At 37.8% G+C, this 20,500-nt stretch overlaps 1 protein-coding gene across 4 annotated transcripts in view; it reads left to right on the top strand.

The window, feature by feature from the left end:
• The window catches only part of DYM (dymeclin), a 375,320-nt gene that overhangs the window by 285,203 nt on the left and 69,617 nt on the right, over nucleotides 1-20,500 (top strand). For 2 of the 4 annotated variants that reach the window (XM_049697847.1, XM_004266082.4), the window contains one exon: nucleotides 11,059-11,241. The exons of the other annotated variants lie outside the window; for them this stretch is intronic. In XM_049697847.1, coding sequence (XP_049553804.1) covers nucleotides 11,059-11,241 — 183 coding nt within the window. The remainder of the gene's footprint in view (nucleotides 1-11,058; nucleotides 11,242-20,500) is intronic. 4 annotated transcript variants of the gene reach the window in all.

The following is a 20,500-nucleotide window of genomic DNA, read 5'->3' on the forward strand; positions in this document are numbered from 1 at the left end:
CAGCAAAGTGAATCAGCTATACGTATACATATATCCCCTCTTTTTTGGATTTCCTTCCCATTTAGGTCACCACAGAGCACTGAGTAGAGTTCCCTATGCTATATACAGTAGGTTCTCATTAGTTATCTGTTTTATACATAGTATCAATAGTGTTTATATGTCAATCCCAATCTCCCAATTCATCCCACCCCCTCTTTCCCCCTTGGAATCCATACGTTTCTTCTCTACGTGTGTGTCTCTATTTCTGCTTTGTAAATAGCTCTCTTATATGTGATTCTTTACTGCCCTTCTTAGCACCACCTACCCTTCTTCCCAAGAATGAATGAAAAAAGGGCACCAAGCATCATTAGGTCTCTGACATTCATGTGAAATCCCTGACATACAATTTAGAGATTATTTCCCTTCTGTGCCTTAACAATATCAAAGATAATTAACAAACACTGAAAAAAATGAGATACAGAAGAATCAGTAGGTTCCTTGGTTTAGAGACTGATTATTTTCGAGCTTCGCCTTATACATTTTTATTCTCAAAGTTTGTTGGGACTTTTTTTTCCATTCTAAACGAATGGTGACACTATTTTAGGTGCTGCGATAATCTAAAGTAAATTCTGAATTTTACTGAAGTTTGAGGTCACCCTAAGATTTTTCTACATTAATTACATTTTTGGTTAGTCTAATAAAATGTGCTTTCTAAATTCAGTATTTTCTACATTCTTTAAGGAAGCCAGGACTAGGAAGGGATTTTTTAAAGCACTTATTTTTGCAAATAAAAACAAGCACTTATTTTTTTTTTTTTTTTTTTATATCAAGCACTTATTTTTGCAAACAAAAAACTTCAACTCAGGTTGAGTGGTTACCTAAAGTCACACAGCTAGTTACTGTTAGAATTGCCACTGGAACCGGAACTCTTGTATCTCAGAGTGGGGTGATGGGAGGCACTCAGTACAATGTCAAAGCCATTTTTAAAAAGGCAATACATCTTCATAGACAATTATTTCACTTAGATATTACTTTTTATAGGATCTGGAAGGACATTGGTTTTATAATAAAACACCAGTGTATTTTGGTTTTGTTTTTGTATTTTTAAGATTTTTTTCATGTGGACCATTTTTAAAGGCTTTATTGAATTTGTTACAATATTGCTTCTATTTTTATGTCTTGGTTTTTTTGGCCACAAGGCACGTGGGATCTTAGCTCTCCAACCAGGGATTGAACCCACATCCCCTGCATTGGAAGGTGAAGTCCTAACCACTGGACTGCCAGGGAAGTCCCAACACCAATGTATTTTGGAGAATGGAAGTGAACACTAATTCTTGATGCAAAGCCTTGCATTTTTAAAAACAATATGAAAAACTCCAAGCTCGAGTGTGTGCTTCCTCTCTTCTGCCAGTGGGAGGGCCTGGGGAGGGGTAAGAAGCACTGTTAGGCACCCCACTTGCTGCCCAGTATGAGTAGCCTGCTAAGGGTAGCTGCTTGTTGGGGGCTGCAGCCTAGCTGGATTTCAATCAGAATGTTCCTTTTTTGTGTGTTCTCTGGCTGTTTTCCAGGTATGGGAAAACATGTGAAGTTAGCCCATGGCCCCTGGCAGCCACCATTATCTTGCCTTTCTGCCACCAGTAAGCATGTTTTAAATAACAGCCTTCCCAGGGTTCTAGTTTAGGCTTGTGGGCCACATTCAGACCCTGTCCAAGGAATGGAGAAAATGACCACATCGTTTTACCCAAGTTGGTGGTGCTAGAGCACAGCCTTCTGCCCTCCCCCTTCCTCCCCCCCGCCCCCCCTCCCCGCATTATCTCCTCTGGTCACAGGATTGATTCTTCAGCTGTGATTTTGCATGTAATAGAAAGCTAGTTCTCGCTATCAGAAGCTCGATATTCTGGGAAAAATCCAATACTGGCTGGAAATAACATGGTGGACACAAAGCTTTTCACCGTGTGTGCCAGTGAATTTTAACAACATAGAGATAACAAGACTCCATCACTGAATGATTGGCTTTGAAGGCCATTTGCACGTTAACTTTAAAAAGAGTCTTGCTTGTGCGCTTCCTCCCCCCTCTTCCCCACTTCGGCAAAGTCCCATTAATTTTGTTGAAGGTTTTATTTTCTGCTGAAAATGCAGGAAATTTAGACAACTCTCTTGGAATCCCCCCAAAACTAATACAAACAAGATACATATGCTTCTCTTAAGGAAACTAAAAATAAATTATTTGAAACTATTTAACTGTATAAATTCCCTCTTGAAAGGAAAAGGAAGTTTATATAATGAAGCAGCCATGACTGCTGTTGACAGGGTAAGATACTCCCACAACTGCCAACTTGTCCGTTTGACGTAAATTCACTACTTAGCACAGATCATGTTCAGTGTTCATTACCAACGTGTACAAAACCATCAGAAATATCTGAAAATGGAGCCATTTTCTCAGGGCCCTTGTTTTTACATTTGAGATTTTCTACAATAAAATAAGTTTGCCTTTTTTTTTTTTTTTTTTTTTGAGAAGAGAGTCTGTTTGACGAGGAGTCCATTCCTGGAACGGAAGCTGTATGTACTAAAAAGAAAATACCATGAATGAAAAAGGCACAATATTCTCCACGTATTTTGCTTCTCTATCAATGAGCCATCTGATATTATCTCTGACAAAGCTAATTTTTGTTAGTATTTTAAAACCTGTCTTTTTTTAAAAAAAACTTATCCCATAAATGTAAGTCCATTTTTTTATACACTTCCCTAAAGGACCAGTTTTGTAAATTAATAAAAGTGTAATTTAGCGTTATATCTAAAACTAAGAGATGTGATTCTTTGCAGTTATAGTAATTGCATTAATTTATCCACTTTGCAAAGGCAGTTATTTTTTGTTCTTTTTGTAATAATGTCTAAAATCTAAATGATTTACAGTGTTACATGTTAAAATAGATATTGTCAGAAAATTATAATCAACCACTCCCTAATTTAAACTTATTTTTAATTTCTAAATTATGTTTAATTTCTCATTTTTGTTTTATAATTGTTTTATAACATTAAAATATACAGGATGCTTTCTAGTATGATGACAATATGACAAAATATGATAGCGTATAAAATGTCTTTGCTGTAGCTTCTTACATTATATTTTCAGTTGATTTGAGTAATGTCAGAGAAGCTTTATGTCCTTGTCATTTAATTTGTAAATCTGCAGCTGAAAATAATCTTTAAAAGATAGCATTAGAATTAGGACTTGTCACAGAAACAATAAAAAAGAAGTAAAATACCTAGTAACTCCTATAAGTGTAAGAGGGTTAGTATAACCCTTAAGGAACCTCAGTCAGATTGGTTAATGCAAAGTGAAAACTAAGGGCTTCCCTGGTGGCGCAGTGGTTGAGAGTCCGCCTGCCGATGCAGAGGACACGCATTCGTGTCCTGGTCCAGGAAGATCCCACATGCCGCGGAGCGGCTGGGCCCGTGAGCCATGGCCGCTGAGCCTGCACGTCCGGAAAAAAAACCAAAAAACAAAAAGTGAAAACTAACGTGGAGGATCTTCCCTGGTGGGCCAGTGGTAAAGAATCTGCCTTCCAATGCAGGGGACACGGGTTCAATCCCAGGTCGGGTAACTAAGATCCCACATGCTGCAGAGCAACTAAGCCCGCGCACCACAACTGTTGAGCTCAGGCGCCTCAACAAGAGAGCCTGCGTGCCGCAAACTACAGAGCCCACGCGCTTTGGAGCCCACACGCCATGAAAACCCCCTGCATGCCACAACTAGAGAGAAGCCTGAGTGCCACAATGAAGAGACCGCACTCCACAACGAAAGATCCTGCATGCCTCAACAAAGATCCTGTGTGCTGCAACTAAGACCCGAAGCAGCCAAAAAAATAAGGAAAATAAATAAATAAAAAAGAAATATTAAAAAAAAAAAAGAAAGAAAACTACCGTGGAGTATGCTTATTGATGTAAAGTTTCCAGTTTGTACTTCACCTGACTTGGGAATAAAATAAATGGTCAGTAGTTTGGTTTGGGTTTAAATGAGCAGGTGCCTATTTGGGAGTTGAGTATATTACCCTGCTTGTTGCAGCAAATTACTTATTAAAACATTGAGAATAAACTGTCAATATGTTTGAAAGCAGAAATTGTAAGCTATCGAGGTAGTTCATTTTTTTTTTTTAATTTTTTTATTTATGTATTTATTTATTATTTTTGGCTGTGTTGGGTCTTCGTTTCTGTGTGAGGGCTTTCTCTAGTTGCGGCGAGTGGGGGCCACTCTTCATTGCGGTGCGCAGGCCTCTCACTGTCGCGGCCTCTCTTGTTGCAGAGCACAGGCTCCAGACGCGCAGGCTCAGTAGTTGTGGCTCACGGGTCTAGTTGCTCCGCGGCATGTGGGATCTTCCCAGACCAGGGCTCGAACCCGTGTCCCCTGCATTGGCAGGCAGATTTTCAACCACTGCGCCACCAGGGAAGCCCGAGGTAGTTCATTTTTGATATTTAAGTTTAATATATTAGGACTTAACATAAATGGATGTGAATACTTGTGAACATAAAATTCTGCAGAAGTTAATATTCTGACTTGTATTACTACAGTAGTCATAGCATCGCACTGGGTTGCTCTTGGATGACTTTGAGAGAGAATTCTGAAACTCAAAGTTCCTTCTTCCTCTTCTACTAATTCAAATACCAATGTGAGATGAAAATATAATTGAGAGAGCTATAGTCAAGATTATTTTGATAGTTCCCTTTGTTCCAAAAACATAAAAGTAATAGATGAACTATAACAAGAGAACCTTTAAAACATATAGCCTTACCCCAAAATGAGATAGATACTTCAGGATCAACCAGAAATAGAAAAAGCCGTCAATGCAGATAGCAAGGTCTGAAGCAGTGAGGCTGCCAAGCTTCAGGCCTGGAAGGAGGCGGGAGTGGCTGGGAGCTCAACTGCTGCAGGGCAGGCGTAGCACTATGGGGCCCAGTGAGAGGCAGCATGCTAGTGCCAGGTTCCCTGCTAGAAACTGAGAGCTGGAATAGACCACTTACTGTAAAGAGCCTGAATAGAAGTACTAATAATGATGATTAAGTTCTATGCCTAGGGAGGTGGGAGGACACAGAACCAGCTTCACGATGGGATCTTGAGCCCGTTGTGAGGGATGTGGCTTGGTGACGGACCCTGCCTATACTGCCTTCAATGTGACTGCAGGGCAGCAGCCCTGAGATACCAACAGTGAGACCTAGTTTCAGACTGGGGGCTCTAGGAAGCTGCTGCATGACCTGTAGATTTGGGGGGATTAAGCTACATCAGATGAGCCTACACAACCAAAGTTCCAAATACATGCCAAAATCTAACTTAATGCTAAGAAAGACAGTCATGAACATAGTCATGATCATAAGTAAGGTAAATTTATCCAAAGAGAATTAAAATTTAATAGGATAATTTTGAAAGCACCCTAAGTATTTTTAATACCCTCAAAGATAAATGAAGGATATAATATTCATTGAGATGAATAAATAATTATGAAATAAAAACAGGGAGAAATGAAATAAGAACATGACTCAGAGAACTATTCAATTAGAAAGCTTAGAATGAAAACTATAGTCATTAAAATTGAAAGCTCGGTAGACAAAATAAGTTCTAAAGTGGGTACTATCAAAAAGGGTTAGTAAATTGGAAGGTAATGAGAAAAAATTATCCAAATTATCTTTATGGAAGAGACTAGGTTGTCAGATGAAAAGTATGCTCTGTATACTGAGCAGGATACATAAAGACAAATCAACACCTAAACACATGGTCGTGAAACTCAAGAGTGTTGAAGGATAAAAAGTAAATCTTAAAAGCTATCAAAAAGATTTTCTACAGGGGAACAGTAGTTAGGTTTGCAGTAAACTTCTCCATGACAGAAATAGATGCCAGAATAAAGTGAACGGATATCTTTAAAGTGCAGAAGAAAGTAACTGTAATTCTAACTATAATTCTTATTTATATATAGTTAAAATATAATGTAAGAGTGAATGCAAAATCAAGACATATTTCAACCACACAAGGACTAAAAGAGTTTATTAGCCATAGACTTCACTGAAAGCACTACTAAAGGATGTACTTCAAATAGAAGAAGAATAGATCTGTAAAGAAGTGGAATGCAAGAAAGAGTGGTGTACACTGAAATTCATATGTAAATTTAGTTAACCATTGACTTTTTAAAAACCAATTTATGGGGTTTTTTAAAAGATGAAATTAAAAATCTAAGCTACTGTAACAAAACAAGGAAGAATGGGGTCAGGGGCTTGCTGTTCAAGGAGCAGCGAAAGTATGTTAACCTCCTTAGATCTTGTTCAGGAGGTAGACAGCAGTATTTTTAAAGTTGGATGTGTATGTTAAAATTTTAAGGGCTACCTCTATAAGAATAGAAATGCTATCTTTAGCCTGTAAACCAGCAGAGAGGAAAAGGAGGGGCCAGGATAACAAAAAGCTTTATTAATTCAACAGAAGCTGGAAAGGGAAGACAGGTTTGGAAGAGGTACACTTATAAAGGATGGCAAAAAAATATGGCAGGTTATACATTCCAGAGATGACGGCCACAACATCTTCTGCTTCACGTGCTCTTCTAGAACTTTGCCACTCCTCAGTAAATTGTGTGTGGCACCATTTGGTAGTAACACTAAATGGCAGTGACAGTAAGTGATTTCCAACATTGAATCTCCTGGAACCTTCAACCTGTGAGGAAGCTCATGCAGCCCAGAAGAGACCATGCAAAGAAGAATCAAAGGCTCTGGTCCCCACTCACAGCTGTGCCCCCAGCTCACAGCCAGCACCAACTTGCCAGCCATATTACGATAGAGAGCTGTCATAGAAGTAGACTCTCCAACCGCCACTCAAGCAGCCCCATGTGAAGCGTATGGAGCAGAGACAAACTGTTCCCACCAAGGCCAGCCCAAATTGTTAGCAAAACAAATGATTATTGCTATTCTAAGCTGCTAAGCTTCGAAGAGCAGGCATACCTTGGAGATAATTTCAGGTTCGGTTCTAAACCACTGCAATAAAGCGAATATCACAATACAGTGTGTCACAAATCTTTTGGTTTCCAGTGCATATAAAAGTTATGTTTACACTAAGTCTATTATGTATGCAATAACACACTGTCTAAAAAAACAAATGAGCATATCTTAATTAAAAATTACTTTATCGCTAAAAGCTGCTAACCATCATCTGATAATGCAGGGTTGCCACAAACCTTCAATTTGTAAAAAAACACAGTTATCTGTGAAGTGCAGTAAAATGAGGTATGCCTGTAGTTAGTTATACAGCAATAGATTACTGATATAAAGTCACAAAACAAGATGGTAGGAATAAATTCCAAAGATATCAGTAATAACAATGTAAGTGAATTAAACTCAAAAGTCAGACTATTAGATTAGATTTAAAAATTATAAAGCCTACCAGCATAGTTGTTTTTAACCGTATTTGTTTTCAGTAACACAGAAAGTTTGAAAATTAAAGATATACCTAGCAAATGCTAAACAAAATAAAGATGGTATATATATATATATTATATATATATTATATTTATATATATATATATTTCTTTTGGGGGGGTGCTGCATTGGGTCTTCATTGCTGTACGCAGCCTTCCTCTAGTTGTAGCGAGCAGGGGCTACTCTTCGTTGCGGTACACAGGCTTCTCATTGCGGTGGCTTCTCTCGTTGCAGAACATGGGCTTCAGTAGTTGCAGCACGTGGGCTCAGTAGTTGTGACACGCGGGCCCTAGAGCACACGGGCTTCAGTAGTTGTGGCACGTGGGCTCAGTAGTTGCAGCACATAGGCTCTAGGGCCCACGGGCTTCAGTAGTTGTGGCTCGAGGGTTCTAGAGTGCAGGCTCAGCAGTTGCGGTGCACAGGCTTAGTAGGTCCATGGCATGTGGGGTCTTCCCGGACCAGGGATCGAACCCGTGTCCCCTGCATTGGCGGGTGGATTCTCAAGCACTGCGCCACCAGAGAAGTCCCAGCAATATTAATATCAGTAAAACATACACTTATGAATAAAGAGAAGCAATACATGATGATAACGTTTTTAAAAAGAGGCCAATCATGAACCTACAGTCATTTTGAATACAAGAATCACTCAGAGGAATTGATAAATACTTAATCACTACGGGAAATTGTGATATAATGTTATTAAAAACTGATGACTCTTTCAGGCAATGAATATTAAAAAGAACAATTACACTTGTTCATGAGAAAATGAGAGCAGGAGCTTTCCTACATTGTCATTGTAAATGGGTTGTTATAGCTCCTTATGCAATGTCTGGCAACATCTATTAACATTACAAACACAACCTTTTCAGCCATCCCTCTCCTGGAATCTCCCAGAGAAACAAGAGTGCCCATATATAAGAACAGAGCTACCAGGATGCTTATTGCAGCCTTGTTTATGGAAACAAGGAAACAAAATAAATTGGATGCCCATTAGTAGAAGGACATTTTGATAAATTTTACATGTTTTACACATATAAACCTATAATACATTGTTACTGTTTTGTTTCTGGAATCAGTTTTCCTTTAGAATGATTTAAAATAAAAATGTCTTTATTTCCTTGTGTAGATCTACAGTTCTGTCTAGTTTCATATTCCGCCTGTCTGAAGAAATTCCTTTAACATTTCTTATAGTGTGGGTGTACAAGTAATACATTATCTCAACTTTTTTTAGTCTGAGAAAGTATTTATCTTACCTTCCTATTTGAAAGATATTTTTGCTAGTGATAGCATTCTTGCTTGACTCTTATTTCAACACTTTATTGATGCTGCTTCATTTAGATTGGCTTGCATAATTTCTCATGAGGGGTCTACTGTAATTCTTAGCTTTGTGCCTCTGTATTTAATCTGTTTTTTCCTTGGGCTGCCTTCAAGATTTTCTCTTTCTCTTTGGTCTTCAGTAGTTTGAATATGATGCATCTAGTTGTGTGGTTTTTTGTTGTATGGGTGGGGGGGTTGTTTAGGGAATACTTTGGAGTTATTCTGAGCTTCTTGTATCTGTTGTTTGATTCTTTTGTTATTTTAAAAAAATGCTCAGCCATTATCTCTAAAAGATTCTTTCAAGTCTACTGTTGAACCTATCTAGATATTCTTTACTGCTATTACCTTTTTTTTTTTAATTCTAACATTTCCACGTGTTACTTTCTTATAGTTGTTTTTTTTTTTGTAATTTTTAAATTTTATTTTTGGCCACATGGGGTCTTCGTTGCTGCATGTGAGCTTTCTCTAGTTGTCGTGAGTGGGGGGATACTCTTCGTTGCGGTGCGCAGGCTTCTCATTGTGGTGGCTTCTCTTGTTGTGGAGTATGGGCTGTAGGTGCATGGGCTTCAGTAGTTGCAGCAAGTGGGCTCAGTAGTTGTAGCACATGAGCCCTAGAGCACACAGGCTTCAGTAGTTGTGGCACACAAGCTTAGTTGCTCTGTGGCATGTGAGATCTTCCCAGACCAGGGCTCGAACCCGTGTCTCCTGCATTGGCAGGCAGATTCTTAACCACTGCACCACCAGAGAAGTTCCCTCTTATAGTTTTCAACTCTGCTAAAATTCCCCATCAATGCAAGCATATTATAGACTCATAGTAGATTTTGTATATCATAATTCTTTTAAATTCCCTATTCGATATTTTCAGTATCTGTGTATCTCTGGGTCTGCTGATTACTTTTGTCTCTTGGACATGGATTGTTTTTACTTGCTTTTTGTTTATCTCATAAATTTTGATTGAATGCTGGACATTATGGTTAAAACAATATAGGTGGAGGTAAATTGTATGGAAACAAGTATACCTTTTTGTCTGCTAGACCAGGGGTGGTAAACTTTTCTGTAAGGCACCAGCTAGTATTTTTTATTTTGTAGGCCATACAGTCTTTGAAGTGAAGTGTACTTTATCAGATATTAATATAGCCATCCCTACTTTCTTTAGATTAATATTTGCATGTTATATCTTTTTCCATTCTTTTACTTTCTATCTAACTTTATTTAAAGTGAGTTTTATATTTGAAGTTTCTTATAGATTGCATATAGTTGGGTCATGTGTTTTTTATCCACTCTGCCATTCTTTGGGTTTTAATTATTGTATTTATACTGTATACAATTAATGTAATAATTGATATGTTAGAACTTAAGTCTGCCTATTTTACTTTCTGCTTTCTGTTTGTTCCTTGTTTCTTACCTGTCTTATTTGACTGCCTTCCTGTGGATACTTGAACATTTTTTTAGAATCCCATTTTGACATATCAGTAGTATTTTTGTGTATACTATCTCCTTGTATAAATTCACTCCAGGCATTTACATACATAACTTACCACAGTCTAGTCGTGTTGACATTTTACCAGTTCAAGTGAGATGTAGAAACCTTCCCCTCTTTAAATCCCTTTGCTCTCCCTGGTTTATAATGTAATTGTCTTAGGTGTTCCTTTACATCCATTGAGAACCACATCAGACAGTGTTATAATTTCTGCTTCAGCTGTCAAACATAATTTAGAAAACTCAAGAGGAGAAGGAAAGTGTTGTATTCACCTGTGTTTTTGCTTTCCATTGTTCTTTCTTTCAAGGGAGATATTGATTGCTTACTTTGAGTTTTGCTCTTATAACTATTTCACATTCAGATTCCCAAAGGCTATTGACTCTGAGGAAGCAGAAACAAAACAGTAGGCTCTTTATCTGTAAATATGGACGTTGAAATGACAGTGCAGAAAAATGAGGTCATATTCTGAATTAGACACTTTTCTTGGAATTGGTAAGACCCTACCACCACTTTGTACTGTGCAAGTCTAATGATTTAGGGTGATACAGTGATAAGAGTACAAGTTAGGATCTATTAATCCTTCTAGATTGGCAAGTCTATAATTTATTATGTGAAATTTATAATTATCACCATACTAAGTTCAAAAGATTTTAAATCCTTTAGTAACTGATAAACTTAATTGTAAAAACTCTTGACAGAAGTAATCTTGAAGAGCTCTTTTGCATGGTCTTTCCAATGCTGTTTGAATTGCAAAGCAGTTGCCCTCATTCTAATTAATTCTGTGTCAAGGAAAAAAACACAGACTCTATATGGGGATTTTCTTTCTTTATCAGGCACAAGACCTAAATGTCATCGAAGAAGTGATTCGAATGATGTTAGAGATCATCAACTCCTGCCTGACAAACTCTCTTCATCACAATCCAAATTTGGTGTATGCACTTCTTTACAAACGAGATCTCTTTGAACAATTTCGAACACATCCTTCATTTCAGGATATCATGCAAAATATTGATCTGGTAAGTGTAAATGGAGATATTTATTATGATTCTTTTTTAAATATTAAAGTAGAGAAAGTTTAACAAACCTTGATAAAAAAACTGCAATAATTAGTCTCTTGAACATTAACTCTATCTGCTGTCTATTCTGCTATAACAATTGTCACCTTCCCTATGTGTATGTATTATATACAGACATATATGTACACGCACGCATATATATTTAGTAGAATTGAGATCGTACTTTATATAGTTCTGTATTCTGCCATTTTTACTTAACATTATTAACATTTTTCTGTGATATCATCAATTCTTTGAAAATCTCACATTTTAGTATTTGTATAACCTGTATTATGGAGGTCCTAAAATATATTAACTCTTATCCCGTTATTGCTCATTTAGTTATTTCTCATATTTTGTATTAATTTATAATTATCAGTTTGTAAATACATCATATCTCACCTTTTTTAGTTCTATTTTTGAAGTAGTCTTAAAACTGGAATTGTACTAGTTTTTGCTGTCAGAGGGATCAGTATTTTCAAGATGCAACCCATGTCAAATTGCTTTCCAGAAATATTGTACAATTAATGCATCTGTGTGTCATCTTATACTTCTACAAGTGATGTATGAGAGGATGTATCTCACTATACTTTTACAGCTTTATTATAATTATTTTAATTTTGTCCTTTTATATCAAAAATGGTATTTCATTATTGTTTTTAATTTTTATTTCTTTCATTATTAGTGTGATTGAACATTTTTCACAGGTCTATGAACTTTCACCTCCTGTCCTTTTTAAAAAGGTTTTTCTGCTAAACTTTCTATTGTTGTATTAGTGTTTCCCAGTTCAGTTTGATTCCACAAAAATTTCTTGCATAGCTAATGAGATTCATAGTGCACAAGAGGAAACAGAAGAGCCACTATCCCTGTCCTTGTGTTACTTACATTTAGGAAGATTTTTAATAATTTAATTATTGCACAAGTATGAATGTAAATTTCCATCATAAGTAAGCACATGTACATGCCTTCCTCCAGGGTGTACACCTCATAGTGGATTCGCTGCATAACATGTATCGTACCAAACCGTTTCCCTTGGAGTGCTGTCATTTTACTCTTCAGCTGGTGGTGTATAAGATTCCTGTTGCTTCACATCCTCATGAACACTTAGTTTGGTCAGTTTTGTAGTAACATCTCATTATAGTTTTAATTTGGATTTCCTCTTTTCTGAAGCTAATTCAAGTCTTTTGCCAGTTTTTTCTACTGAGTTATTTATCTGTGTGTAGCTTCTTTGTATGTTCTGGATTCTAGGCCTTTCTTGGTTATGTTTTGCAAATATCCAGTCACTAACACAAATACAGACTTTCTGATGTAACTCTAAAACTCCTCTCAAAATAGTCGAACATCAAATTCTCAGTTCCATTCTTTTCTTGGAGAGCTGCTTCCAGCTCCAACCAGGTTGTACGCTGGTTCTCCTGCCCAGCTGCAGCATCTTCCTGGGAATTTCCTTCACCTGTTTCCATTGGTTGACCTTGGCTCCTGTGAATTCTTCTTTCTTGGTTTACTGCTTCATGTTGGTGGAGCATATACTACGGTAGCTTTCTGGGGAAAGGGTGTATGTGAGGTAGGTTTTTTATTTTTTAGTTTCTCATGTCTGAAAATGTTTTTCTTCTCTTTTTACATATGACCTGCTGTCTTGGGAAGCTTTTGGGATCTCCCTATTATTGTGTCCTGAAATTTCATGGTTTGCTGGGCCTTGGTCAGTTGTACTTGGCGCTTGGAGGGTCCTTTGAGTCTAGAGGCTCAAGCTCGGAACTTTCAAATGTTCATTTTAATTATTTCTTCCCGGTTGTCTCTCTCTCTCTCTGTCTCCTGCTATTTCCTCTCTATGAAACTCCTATTAGATGGCCATTTCCTTTTGAGCCCCCTCCTGTCAATATCACTAAGTCTTATTTTTGGCCTGATCAGTGTCATCGTATTAAGAGTCCTCCAGGCTCCTGCCTGGGGTCCGTAAGCCCATCTGTGAGGGTTTTAAAAGCTGAGGTAGAGACAGGCTGGGTAAAATTGGAGGTGGGGAAGAGAGGGTGAGAGTGACCTCTGAAGTGAAAATTCCCAGTCTTCTTTCAGGATAACAGCAATACATAAATGGACACATGGACTCTGATCAAATTTAAGATACTTCAGAACATCTCTATCCATTCTCATTAAGCCAGTTTACCCAAGTAGGTTAATTTTTGCTCATCCCAATAGAGTCCTGTGTACTTGTTCAGTACTTAATTGAAATCAGCTTTGAACTATAACCAGGCTCCCATTCCAGACTCTTAACACATAGTTCTGTAAACTGCTGAATACTCTGGAACCCACACAATTACATGAGTTTAACTACAAGTATGTATACTATTGCAGATCTATTCATTGATTTGCTCCATATCACTGCTGTGTAATGATTGCAGGTAAACAGAAATAAAAATTAAAACTCTTTGCTGTCAGCATGAAAGGATGCTCAACATCACTAATCATTAGAGAAATGCAAATCAAAACTACAGTGAGGTATCACCTCACACCACTCAGAATGGCCATCATCAAAAAATCTACAAACAGTAAATGCTGGAGAGGGTGTGGAGAAAAGGGAACCCTCCTGCACTGTTGGTGGGAATGTAAATTGATACAGCCGCTATGGAGAACAGCATGGAGGTTCCTTAAAAAACTAAAAATCGAACTACCATATGACCCAGCAATCCCACTACTGTGCATATACCCTGAGAAAACCATAATTCCAAAACAGTCGTGTACCACAATGTTCATTGCAGCTCTATTTACAATAGCCAGGACATGGAAGCAACCTAAGTGTCCATCGACAGATGAATGGATAAAGATGTGGCACATATATACAATGGAATATTACTCAGCAATAAAAAGAAACGAAATTGAGTTATTTGTAGTGAGGTGGATGGACCTAGAGTCTGCCATACAGAGTGAAGTAAGTCAGAAAGAGAAAATACCGTATGCTAACTCATATATATGGAATCTTAAAAAAAAAAAAAATGGTTCTGAAGAACCTAGGGGCAGGACAGGAATAAAGATGCAGTTGTAGAGAATGGACTTGAGGACATTGGAGGGGGAAGGGTAAGCTGGGACGAAGTGAGAGAGAGAGTGGCATGGACATATGTACACTACCAAATGTAAAACAGATAGCTAGTGGGAAGCAGCCACATGGCACAGGGAGATCAGCTAGGTGCTTTGTGACTACCTAGAGGAGTGGGATAGGGAGGGTGGGAGGGAGACACAAGAGGGAGGGCTATGGGAGTATATGTATACGTATAGCTGATTCACTTTGTTATATAGCAGAAACTAACACAACCATGTAAAGCCATTATACTCCAATAAATATGTTGAAAACAAAACAAAAAACCCTCTTTGCTGTCAGTTTAATTAGTGTTTTCATGAGCTTTCCTTAAGTCGCCTCAACTATATACCTAATGGTTGCAGCTATAGCAAATTACTTTGCCACACACACTCTTGTCATTTTCCTAAACCACTATCAGTATTATTTAAATTTCATTAACAGAACTGGGGCAGCTGGGTACTATTGTCATCTTTGCAGTTAGGATAAAGCAGAAACATCATTTCAAATGAGCATGTTTATATCTTAGAGTTAGACTTGACATTTATATTCTTTAATTAAATTCTCACCATTATGAACCAGTACTCCCATGTAGATTTGTTGATATTTAGGATATGTGAGAGCATCCTCAAGCTGCTTCTCAAATATTTCTTCTCTGGCCCCATGTCCTTCTTGTTTAATGGGAAAAGCGCCTCCTTTTAAAATTGGTAAGTAGTGGTAACAAGATTATGAAATAAATGAATGCCCAAGGGACATCCATCAGAGCTTATTTCTACCTTTTTCTGTTGGCTAGATGCTTTTTGACAACGAGGTAGTCAACTAAGACCCTGCAAGCCGTGCAGTGCGGCCAAAAATTTTTTTAAAATAAAAAATAAAATAAGCCATTTCTAGCCAGCCTGTTCATGGATTTGTCCACATTCATTTCTAGTTTCTTGCTTGTACCATTTTGGGGAGTAGGATACTGAGATTAAGATTCACTGTGCATGTGAGGAAAGGTTCAACAAAACCCTTTTCTCTTTTACATGGGAAATTGGCCTTGGGTTAAGCTGCTTTTAGCTCTGTTCCTTGGAAATCTGATGAAGGTGGAATGTCAGCCATGTTACTAGGTAACACTGCTGTAATAAAATGAGAATATGATAGAATGACATTTGAATGGTAAGTTGAGTCTGGACTGAAAGGACTATAGCTTTGGGCTTCCCTGAGTGAAAAAATTCATAACCAAGCATGTCCTTTTCAGGGACCTAGAAGCTGAGACTATCACAAGGGGTATTGGTTTCTGTTTGGGACATGGCTTCTAAGCTAGGGTGGCTATTGGATCTGTCCATGGTAGTCTCATTCTCTCACATTGGAGCTATCAGTTGAGGGTCCAAAGAGCAGCCCCGATACTGCTGTGAGTATTCCCAGGGAAAACAAAAGCCTGGGGCTGTGCTGTTGGCATGCTCTTTTTCCTGGCCTTCTGTCCTTTTAAATTAATCTTATGCCCAGTGTGGCCTATTACACTCTTTTTTTTTATTTATTTATTTTTTTTTGCGGTACGCGGGCCTCTCACTGTTGTGGCCTCTCCCGTTGCAGAGCACAGGCTCCGGACGCGCAGGCTCAGCAGCCATGGCTCACAGGCCCAGCCGCACCGCGGCATGTGGGATCTTCCCGGACCGGGGCACGAACCCGCGTCCCCTGCATCGGCAGGCAGACTCTCAACCACTGCACCACCGGGGAAACGCTTTTTTTTAATTTTTAAAACTTTTTATTATGAAAAATTTCAAGTGTATACAAAGTAAACAGAACCGCTATTATATTCTTGAGCCTCTCGATGTCTAATTCGGTCTAAGAATACCACTCAGGAAAGAGCACTGAAGTGCTAAAATAATATCTTCTTATAATACTTATAAATGTATCTCTTTCACATTCCAGGGTGGAGGATATCCTGGTTTTTCCAAGGTTTATCCAGATGTTTGAATTATAGAACTAATCCAATACATCCTTTTTTAGCTTTCATATTTCTAACCTGCGTCATCCTAATCGTTTTAGTCTGCCCTTATGGCAAACCCCTACCCCTTGTCTCTTTTGCCTTTCTCTGGACCTCTCTGATTTCAGTTTCTTTCTTCATTCCTTCCTGTCTTTTTTCTCCTTTTACCCTTTCCTTCCTTCCTTCCTCCCTCCCTCCCTCCATTCGTCCTCCTCCCCCTTCTCTCTCACTCACTCATTCTACCTTTCTTTCTCTGGATAGTCACCTGAACTGTGCACAATATATGTCAGATAATCTGTACCTGCAGTGTATTGGAAATGTTTTCTCTTTAATTACCAATACCTCTTTTCATAATAGTGCATTTTTTTCTTTTTGTTTCTGATAAAAGACTAACCAAAGTTTCTTTTTTCCGTGGTCATAACTGTAATAGATGATAAATTATCATGTTGTAATACATTGTTTGGATTATTTAGTTTTAAATGTTTAAACCACATCAAAAACCATTTGCTCCTTTTCTATTCATCTCATCATTAGCGTTGCTAGCTTTTATTGCATACTTGCTAAGCATTTACGTGCATGATCTCTCTTAATCTTCATTAAAAAACAAACTTTGAGGTATATTTCATTTTTATTTTCAATTACAGTTAAAGAAACCAACTTAGAAAGATTTAATTTGCTTGTGATCACATATTCAGACAGTGATAGAGCCAGAACTCAAACCGAGGCAGTTTGATAATAAAACCCTTGTTTGTAGTCATCATGCCTGACTACTATCCGCATTCACTAAACGTTCCTACAGTTTCTCATTGGTTTGCGTATTCACTGCCTGAAAACATCTGAAAACAAACCTGGAAATTTACTTTCTCCTTCAAGTTCACTTCTAATAATGTCAAATCAGTCTTTACTCCACCCGTGGTGAAAGTGATGTTCTTTTCTTAGTAACCAGGCTGTTGACATCCTTAAAAATAACCCTGAAGGACCATATTATTTTTTGAAAGGACACACAAGAACCATGCAAAGGATTTAAACTACGTCCATTTGAAACTTAGTCTCCTTTGGAAGAGGTGAAAATTAGAGTAAAGATGAGGAAATAGAAAGGACCTCACTTGTTTTTCTCACAGTATATCACCACATGGAAATAAAAGCAGGGTGTTAAACTGGATTTATATCCAGTGCTCACTTTCCTGTCCTTGTCAGTAATTGGCCACTTACTGACACTCCAACTGTATTCGTGAAAAATGCAGTCTCTGGGTAAACATTTGACTGTGTGCTGTTGTGTAGTTCTTAAAGCTAGATAAATATATGCCTAAACAAGTTTGAGTCCCTACTAAGTGCTGGGAATGAGGCTAAGTACCTTTACATAATATTACTCATTTATTCTTCTTAAAGCAGTAAATTAGTTATTGTTATCCCACTTTACAGATAAGGAAACCAGCAGGCTGAGAGAAGCCTTCCCAGGTGATTTTAACACAGATCCCCACCTAAGCATCATTCCTCTTAGGGAATTCCCTGGCCATCCAGTGGTTAGGACTTGGCACTTTCACTGCCGGAGCCTGGGTTCGATTCCTGGTCAGGGAACTAAGATCCCATAAGCCATGCAGCAAGACCAAAAAAAAAAAAAAATCCTCTTAAATAGTGATCACATGTTTGCGTAGGGCTTTATCATTGAGGGCAATTTGCATACGCCCTATGTCATTTGACCCTTAAATTATCCTTGTGAAGGAGGCAGAGCAAGTCTTCAGAGGTGAAATGGTTGGCTCAAGGTCACTTAGCTAGTAAATCACTCAGCCTTGAATCCAGATCTTCTCATTATAAACTCCATATTTTCAGCATTCACTTGGCTAAACCTAAATAAGATTCCAAATGAGCAGATTTTCCAACAACTTTTTGTTGAATACTATCATCTAAAATAGTGTTGGACACACTGGAGATTCATTCAAAATCATTTTAAACTCTTTTTTACATATTTTGAAAAGAATACCGTGAGAAAGATATAAATAACATCTCTACTTTTGCCTCTTTCAGCACTTTACCTTCTCCTTCCCTCCCCTAAATGCTTCTGAAATCTTGGCTTAAGCAAACCTTTGCTATTTCTTCTTTCAGGGAGTTAACCTTGAAAAATGTTGGTAGAGGAGACTATGAATCTACTGTTATTTTTAGCTGACAGGGAGTTGAGAGTTGATGTTTTTCATTAAGACATTAAGCAATGTTGAATGTCTGAGACAGGAGTGACTAACCTTGGAGTACTTTTAACTTCTGCCGAAGGAGTTAGACATGTGCTTTTCAGGTAGCGAAATTACTGTTAGCCACTTGTACATAACCCTCCATTCTAACTCATAAGATGATATGATCTGGCTGAATTAAGCAACAGGACAAAATAGAAATACCACACCAAACAAGAGAGGGCGTGAAAGAAATTTCATGGCTGAATATAAGTATAGGACAGAGACATTGAACAACAATAGTTTTGTGGTATGGTAAAGGCAAGAACTATTTTTATCTCTTGACAGTGTAAAATTTACACTAGGTTTTCTGTAGTTCCAGACCTGAGCGTTCTTAATTGAGCTCCAAACTAGCTCATTCAGTTGCCTATACAACGGTCCCACAAATGTTGAACAAGGTTAAATGAGAATTCATTATTTTCTTCAAAAAAAAATCGAACACAAAATGAATCTGTTTTTTCTTCTGCAGTCTTCCTTAGCTCTGTAAATGACATCAGTATCTACCTAGTTGCTTATGCCAAAATGCCAAAAAAGAAGAAAGAGGAATAATGAGCGCTATTTGGAATAGGGTTGGGATATTGCAAATTTAAAGAGTGCAGTCAGAGAAGACCTCTCTGAGAAGGTACATTTGAGCTCAAACTTGAAGGAGGTAGAAAATGAGTTGTGCAGATACCTGGGATCAGATGGGGTAAAGATGGGAGCATGTCTTTGTCTCCCTCGGGAGCAAAAGGTAGACACTTTTACTGACCATTATAAGAGATTTGGGTTCTCTAAGCTCAGAGTTCTGTTGCTATAATATAACCCACGGCATTTGCAGGGGTCATCTGTTCACCTTCAGATCACCTTGTGCAGCCCCACTTACATCAATGGACATATCATCCAGATACAAAATCATTAAGGAAACACTGGCCTTAAGCGGCACATTAGATCAAATAAACTTAATAGATATATAGAGAATATTTCATCCAAAAGCAGCAGAATACACATTCTTTTCAAGTGCACGTTGAACATTCTCCAGGGTAGACCACACACTAGGCCACAGAACGACTGTCAGTAAATTTAAGAAAATTGAAACCATATCAAGCATCTTTTCCAACCACAGTGCTGTGAGACTTGAAATCAACTACAAGAAGAAAAAAAAATGCAAAAAACCCAGACACGTGGAGGCTAAACAATATGCTACTGAACAACCAAAGGGTCACTGAAGAAATCAAAGAGGAAATTTTTTTTAATCCTGGAGACAAATGAAAATGGAAACACAATGATCCAAAATCTATGGAACAGCAAATGCAGTTCTAAGAGGGAAGTTTATAGCAATACAAGCCTACTTCAGAAAACAAGAAAAATCTCAAACAACCAACCTCACCTTACACCTAAAGGAATTAGAGAATGAAGAACAAACAAAACCCAAAGTTAGTAGAAGGAAAGAAATCATAAAGATCAGAGTGGAAATAAATGAGATAGAGACTGAAAAAAATAGAAAAGATCAGTGAAACTGAAAGTTGATTCCTTGAAAAGATAAACAAAATTGATAAACCTTTAGCCAGACTCACCAAGAAAAAAAGAGAGAGGGCCCAAATCAATAAAATCAGAAACAAAAAAGGAGAAGTTACAACTGATACCACAAAAATACAAAGGATCGTAAGAGATTACTGCAAACAACTGTATGCCAATAAAATGGACAACCTAGAAGAAATGGGCAAATTTCTAGAAGTGCACAGTGTCCCAAAACTGAACCGGGAAGAAATAGAAAATATGAACAGACCAATTACAAGTAATGAAATTGAATCGGTCATTTTAAAGCTCTCAACAAACAAAAATCCAGGACCAGATGGCTTCACAGGTGAATTCTACCAAACATTTAGAGAAGAATTAGCACCTGTCTTTCACAAACTATTCCCAAAAATTGCAGAAGAAGGAACACTTCTGAACTCATTCTGTGAGGCATCATCACCCTGATACCAAAACCAA

Source organism: Orcinus orca, chromosome 15 (assembly GCF_937001465.1).
Source record: "Orcinus orca chromosome 15, mOrcOrc1.1, whole genome shotgun sequence".
Classification (NCBI taxonomy): Eukaryota; Metazoa; Chordata; class Mammalia; order Artiodactyla; family Delphinidae; genus Orcinus; species Orcinus orca.